At 48.6% G+C, this 7,268-nt stretch overlaps 2 protein-coding genes across 2 annotated transcripts in view; both read right to left on the bottom strand.

Annotated features, from left to right (window-relative positions):
• The window catches only part of Pmar_PMAR012536 (hypothetical protein), a gene marked incomplete at its 5' end in the record, with an annotated part of 9,214 nt that extends 5,090 nt beyond the window's left edge, over positions 1-4,124 (bottom strand). Inside the window, 5 exons of the mRNA XM_002787713.1 lie at positions 3,454-3,616; positions 3,661-3,799; positions 3,843-3,961; positions 4,002-4,067; positions 4,098-4,124. Of these exons, the coding sequence (XP_002787759.1) occupies positions 3,454-3,616; positions 3,661-3,799; positions 3,843-3,961; positions 4,002-4,067; positions 4,098-4,124 (514 nt within the window). The remainder of the gene's footprint in view (positions 1-3,453; positions 3,617-3,660; positions 3,800-3,842; positions 3,962-4,001; positions 4,068-4,097) is intronic.
• A 76-nt stretch (positions 4,125-4,200) lies between these two features.
• On the bottom strand, positions 4,201-4,441 carry Pmar_PMAR012535 (hypothetical protein; the record flags this gene model as incomplete). Its single annotated transcript, XM_002787712.1, has 2 exons — positions 4,201-4,309; positions 4,362-4,441. 2 exons carry the CDS (start codon positions 4,439-4,441, stop codon positions 4,201-4,203), a joined length of 189 nt encoding a protein of 62 aa, XP_002787758.1.
• Between the last annotated feature and the right edge of the window lie 2,827 nt (positions 4,442-7,268).

The following is a 7,268-nucleotide window of genomic DNA, read 5'->3' as shown; positions in this document are numbered from 1 at the left end:
TGTGAAGCAGAGCGAAGCATTAAAGGCTGCTAAATTCAAATATGTATTTCACTGAGAGGTTCTCAACATCTCACGGCTCAAGTCGGGTTCCCGACCTATGAGCGAGCTCAACAGCTTGAGGACTATATACAGTCTGTATACACAGAGGGAACATATACAGTGTATATTATACACACGCCACGTGTCGCATGGTCATGATGCCTCTACTGAAATATCGCAGGAATATCTCAATTTCTGCCGGACACACCCATAACGGTTTCCGAGTACGGGATCGACTAGTCTTGATCAATACGACCTAACACAAGTGTACTACACTTAGTGTAGCGACATGATTTTCCCTCCGCAGACTCCTCACTAAGAGTTATCAACGACGGACTCTCGTGCAACCCAACATCTCTTTCTCTACTAGGACTCGTATCCATATCGGATTATAGCGACGAAATAGACAGAGAATTAACATCCAAACAATAACCCGTGAAGTACGTAAGATCCTCGAATTGTTTGGACCACCAAAATACGGACTTCGCGTTATAATCACAGATCAGACTCGAATATCGGACCGTCCAACATTCTGATATACGCGTCCGGTTCGGACGCGTAACCAACATGTCTTGTTAATAGTCCCCAATAAGTCTGATAATGAGCATACGAAAGAGAAAAGTGGACTGGATTAATGATGAGTCCTCGTCTGATAAGTGACAACTATAGCCGACTTGCCAAGCCTCGAGCGATCATCATCACAGCGAGGTGGCAAGGTGGTGTGCCCTACATCACCACGGTACGATCGATAGTCATCCGCCGCGTGTTGGAAATAAAGCAGAGAAAAGTTTGTCTCAGCCACTATCTCGTGTTGAAGACCACTGCAAACTATCGCTCGTGATCGACTCAAGCTGAATCAATCGAGTGATGGGAGAAGTGAGCCTCATGCTCGCAAGGTACAAGATAGCTAAAAGAAAGACCGCCAGGTCACGATGATGAGCCGCTGATTCATAACGAACCAAATGATACCTGGCAATTACTACAGCATCCTCAGCTGGTGGTATGGCAGAGACAATAGTGCTCACATTGGGCGAGCTAAGAAGTGGGAACGAGTAGAACCATCCCGTAAGTGATAATTATCACTAGTGACATTCACAATGGATTTTTTCATCTGTAAAGCATACCCCTTTCTCCTTGAGACACGCACGGTACGGGCATTTCTTGTTCCAGCATCCTGGAACACAGCCTTCACCCTTGAGCATAGCACCGATGACCAGAAGACCGACGCAGATAACTTTTAACATGGGGGTTCGAGAAGAACAAAGAGCTGAATCCAGGTACATTCCACTCGCTCACTCTACACAAGCGGAACTGAGGCTCACCTTACAACGTGCATGACCTATGTCCAGTATTTCACCATACTAAATTTCGCATTGACCATGGTCCTCAACTACTGCGTCTGTAGCGTCTTCTTGATCAAGCCGATCACCACTGGTGAACAACCCAACACTGGCGTCGCCGCTAGATGATGAGCTAGTCATCAGAAGATGTTTACAACACGCTATGGAGGTTCAAACATATCCTGATGTTACCGAAAGAAAAGACCCCAGAAGTCTCCCTCAATCCGGAGTCCTTCTGCTCCAACCATATCGATCAACTCGCGTACTTCACGTTAAACGCTATAAATGAACAAGATTCCGCACAACCTTGTGCGGTGTTAACCTGCCACAAACCGTACACGGATAGACCAACTATAAGAAAATGAAGAAGTCAAGACAGACACGATCACCGTTGGAGGCGGCTGCCTTGATCGTCGTAGTGGTACTTCCGTACGCGACACGTCTCTGATTCGCAAGCACGTACACAAAGCTTGAATGTGTGGCATCTGTAAAATGTGGCACAACTACTAGTTGTCAACTAGGACAACCACAAAGAAACGAAGCAGTTTGTGCAAGCATCACAAGGAAAACCATCACTAGCATACACTGTTGACACGAGATGGCGGCAGCAACGGAAATGTGGAGCTGGCGCATCGAAATCGCTAGCCAGCGCCATGTTGCACATTGTTGCCTCAACTTGAAAACTTACAATACTTTGGTGCACACGTGACACTCATGGTCAGCGGAAGGACAACAGTATGGTCAGCGGAAGGACAACAGTACTGTAGCCGCTACAGTCAACAGTGTTGATTGGAGTCCAATCAACGTTATCCTTTCGAACGAACCTATCGGAGCGACTCATCGAACTATGATAAACGATGGTCTGGATTACCTCTCCTCCGTGTTGGTTACCTTAACGTCCACAGCATCGCACGCAGCTTCGACATCGAACCTGACCATTTTCAATCCCATTCCGATTGAGACCTGCAGAAGCAGAATAAACATACTCTGTAGCACACGAACACCGCATCTTCAAGGGGGAACTAGGTAGAGCATAGATGTTACTCGAGAGCCGAGACAAAATCTCGGTGATCGAGACCAAGTAGGATCATCGCTAGCTCATTCAGTCGAACGTTGAAAAGTGTGATCATGATCAAGATTCATGATCTGCAGCTCGACTCTACTGGGATCGAAGCCGTCTTCATGTGACTCACTATGACGCAATACAATGATACGAAACTGCTAAGATTAAATCCGCTGTAAGCGATAAGACTATTTGGAGGAAACATTCATCACAAAGTTCCAACTGAGTTGATAGCGGAGGGTTGAGACTGAGACCGTAACAACACCAGTGGGGATGATATCTTGTAGCACTAGTAGCGGCTCACGTAAGCATCATTCCAGAACTCCGAACGTGTCCGCTGGAGTCGGCATATTATCGTATTCGTCGTCCCCTTCCAGGTTGATTATCTCGACCGTCCCCTCCCTACCCAAACAATAGATCATATCCCGCAGCTGAGAGCAATCCCTCACCATGAAGTGCTCTCAGCAAGAAGAGAGCTCACCCCTCGCGGAGGCACCTTGCATGTCCTCCCTGAGGCCGAGATTCGACCTGTGAAGATCAATGCCACGTATAAAGACCACCCTCGACTGTTACCAGCACCATCTTCTACACGCCCGAACTCCTTAGCGGCCGATACCATTTCTTTTAGAGCTGAAGTATTATGTCATTCGATCGATGCTGCTGCTGTTACTGACATACCCTCCGTCGCCCCCTGCAGAGTCTTCAACTCTCCCCTCAACGTTAGCTTCTCTTCGTTATCCTTTCGAACGAATTCGAGCTCTTCCACAGCTGCTTCCCGCTCCTATAGGTTAGTCTTCCCCCCGGCCTCATCAGGACCGCTTACCTTCTCCATCGCTATCGCCTTCTTCTTCCAGCTCTCTACTTCCGCCTAAAGAGAGCGTCGATCCCCGATGCCCGGCCACGAGGTAGTATCACTTTTAAAACCGCGATACGATCAAGGTCCGCTGACCGTGAGTCGACTGCAACTAACATGATAGGATAGTTAACCCGATCCTCCTCTATGAGACTCACCTCCCTCTTCAAACCGCCGAAGCTTCGCCATTACACCGTCTGGTAGATCCGGAAGTCTTCCCTGCTCAGCTGCTCCCGAGACCATGGTACTCGAAACAGGCAGCTCCTCGAGACGGTTGACCGGCTGCTTCGACACCCATGGCCCCCCTTGGAATTTTCGCTTCTGAAACACTTCACCTGACTCCTATCGTCTGCTACTCCTCTCACTCGACTTCCATCAGCAGTATTAAAGTCTTCCACCCATTCCGTCTCAGCTTGCTGCTTACAGATATTCCTCAGCGTACTGAGGACCCCTTCCTTTGAACAAGCCTTGTACCGCATACATCCTTGAGATGAACGATAGACCCTGCAGATGCTATAAGATAGGCCATCCCGAATGGCAACACTACCAACTCTTCAGAGTCTTGTGGTAGATGATGCCGAATAGCTTCCTCACTGCCCCACGAAATTCCCAATCCCTGGCGACGCCCTCAGGCTTAAAAATCTTCGGATTTCGACGCAAATGATCCTGATGACAATTTCTTAGGACTTCCCATCACCCTAGTCACCTGGATCATTTCATCCATAAGCTGCATCCGTTGAGCTTCCTTCAGCCTCAGACTCGACCGGCGAACCTTCACCGAAACTCGCAACAGCTATCCCACTGATATCGCTGGCCTGGCCTCACGCATATTTACACCTCGACGAACAATCCTTCAAAACACCGCGATAGTAACAACTCTACACAGTAGAAATGTCGTAGAAACACTATCGATTCTTGAACGCTGCAATGGCCTCATCCTCCTCCTTACTTTCCTTCTTGTGCTTCTTATTCTTCTTATGATGATGTCTTTTACTCTTCTTAGTGGCACGGCTTCTAAAAACAGCAATAAAACTGCCCACAGCAACGACAGGAGGCCACCTCCTACCCCTTGCTCGTCGCGTCAAATGCAGAATAGCTGCCGGCACCATCCTGCATCGCAAATGATGACAGACTGGCTGAAGACATTCCAGGGGGTAAAGAAGGCATAAGTCCAGTCGCCTGATGGCCAACTTGAGCAGCGGCAAAAGACAGAGAAATACATTCAACGTATTGATGATCTCATCTGTGGGCCGCCAGATGCTGCTAGGCTCATTCTCCTCCCTTTCCCGCATTTCCGAGGCTGCAACGTCGGCATCCTCTGTCCATTCCCAAATGCCCTCCTTTATGACGTTTCATGATTTTCTCCTCAGCTCTCGCGTTCCTATACGTTCGCCTTACACAGCTATCAAGCTATAGCATGCTCTCACTACCTCACTGCTTGGTCAGGGTTAGGAGGCTGTCTCCATTTTCGTTGCCGTATCCGAACCGTTGGAAGCGTCAGACCATCACGCAAGGCCAGTGTGAACTCCGGGTCCAACTATAGCGATGGGTAAGTACTCTAGACACTGTGAACGCTCACCTCAATTCCCTGCTCCCGTAACCGCTGTTTATACTCGGACCACGTCCCACGGAAGGCCACGAGCATTTGGCTAAAATCCGCCGTCTTAGTGAATACGAGATCGTTGGGCGACTTTAACGACTTGACAAATGTCGGAATGTCCAACAACACCCCCGACAAAGTTTCCTCGAACGCCTGACTCAATAGTACCCCTCAAATAGGGTGGCCGAGGGAAGGGAAAATAACCGTTCTTTCTTTCGGCCTATTTCTCATTCCTAAAAATAGGCAAAATAGATAAAATATGAAAAAAATGAGAAAATAGGCTTGGGGATCCTTGAAGACAGATAGCAATGCTATCATAGCATATGAGTAGCATACGACTAATATCTAGTGCCTCACGCGGTGAATACTTGTTATGAACTGTCGATTAACTTAGGCAGCCCAATAACATGAGCCTGTCACACAGAGGTAGCATACATGAGTTACATGAGACACCTGGCATTGCTCCAGACTGGAGCTTCCAGACTGGAACAACTGACCAGGGCATTGGGTGGTCGATCTAGTGGTGAATGATCAGTTAAACTCGACTTCGGAACCTTTCGGAGCAATTGAATAAAGCTCTCCCTCAATCTGAGAGAGAGTACGCAGCGCGTATCGGGCATTTCTCACAGCCCGATCCGATGATGCTGCGTTTCGTTATGAGATTCTCATCTGCATGGCGTCTGAGTTTTCCAGTTAGCTGGAAAGGGAGAAGCACACTACGAGATGCGGATTTTACCAAGCATGACTTCGAAGTTTTTCGGGCAAGGTATTGTGCGCTTCCAAAGGCTAGCAAGACTGTATCGTGATTCAACCAACCTATCGAGATAGGCTGATTCAATTCGCTCAATATCCTGGTAACCAGAACCTGGTGTCTGAGATGTATGCTTCCCGGGTGCACGAGCTCCGCTCGCGACGGCTTCATTAATTGCATCGAGCATGGAGGTGGTCGTCGTTGTGTCGCTGCCAACTGTAGCAAGAGTGCAGTTGGTAAGACAGATTTCTGCGAGAGCCAGGGAGCCGACCGTCGCTGTTTACACCCCGATTGTGCGGCTCCAGCTAGATCCGGAGGAGAGGTACAAATGTGCCAAAGGCACGGAGGTGGGAAGAGATGCAAGGAGATGGGATGTGAGAGGGTGGTGGCTGCGCGAAGTGACCACTGTAAGCAGCATCGGGAGCTCTACGGTCTGCCGATTCGCACGGGAGTTGCGAGCCTGGTCTCGTCGATGAAAGATGGGCAGAAACAACATGGTCGGCTCTCAACGCTCCAAGTCATGAAGAACCTGAAGAATCGGTGCAGGACGAAGATACGGTGATACTGTACATACCGTGGGATTAGCTATGCAGTTGTGGCTATTGCTAGCAATTCGCTTAATGGCGCCTGTAGTATTATAGAACGATGTATTGAGTGATACTATCGGAGAAACGATTCCTGTTGCGTTGCGAGCAGTTGAACATAGTATGTTCTGTTGTAAAATTTTCGTAGGATATACTGGCAACATCGAGCCGCGGCTCGTCCCTCTGTACTCCACAGGAAGCCCAGCCCCAGAGGATCTTGACGAACATGAACAAAATACTTTGTAAGACCACATGTCAATTGAGGACCAAACGCAACCCGCAGCACATGATAGTCTGAAGATTTGCATGATAACTCGAAAGCGGATTGAGACCGACATGATCCCATGTAACTTCGAGGGATGAGAGCCCAGCATGGCGGCAGGAGCCCTCATCATAGCTAGTCCTCATCCGAAGAGTTTTCAAAAACTTCGATCTTTCTCCATCGTCCAGCTGGAGTGGCACTGTTCTTGATTGCCTAACAATTGCGCACGTTCCTCGATAGAGCGTTGAGCGGCTCGATTCAAGCCTATCTCCGCTGGATGACCCCAAATTGGTTGTCCGGGCGGCCATCCGGTAATGGGTCAGACTCATTTGATCCACGCGAAACGGTATGTAGTCCGCAACGCAAGAAACGGCACCTTTCCTTCTTTCTCGTCTTCAGTATCCGAATCCTCGTCGATTATAGAAATATGCCTGAATTCGCTTGACTTTTTCTCGACCTGGTGATTATGTGGCCTGAGGAGGAACAACACTAGTCGTCTGAGATCCAAATGATTTGGCCGCCAAATCATCAATTTTCGCAGAGACCTAACATTGACTGTGCATTGGAAATTCGGATTCGGAGTATCACCATCAGAACAATACAATGTCGGCCGGAGAAACCCGTTCCTTACACAACTGGTGATTCGTCGAAAATCTCCTGTATTTTTGGCTCCTCGATCTCTTCTTTGACTTGCGCGCGTTGCTTGTAAATTAGCTTTCGTCTGGCAGTAGCAAGGTCAGCATTGATTCTGCCAATCATTCCCTGCTCTGCGCCAC

This window comes from Perkinsus marinus (genome assembly GCF_000006405.1).
Source record: "Perkinsus marinus ATCC 50983 genomic scaffold scf_1104296929318, whole genome shotgun sequence".
NCBI classification, from domain to species: Eukaryota; Perkinsozoa; order Perkinsida; family Perkinsidae; genus Perkinsus; species Perkinsus marinus.
Note: the sequence above shows the minus strand (reverse complement) of the source record. Positions and strands in the feature narration are given on the sequence as shown.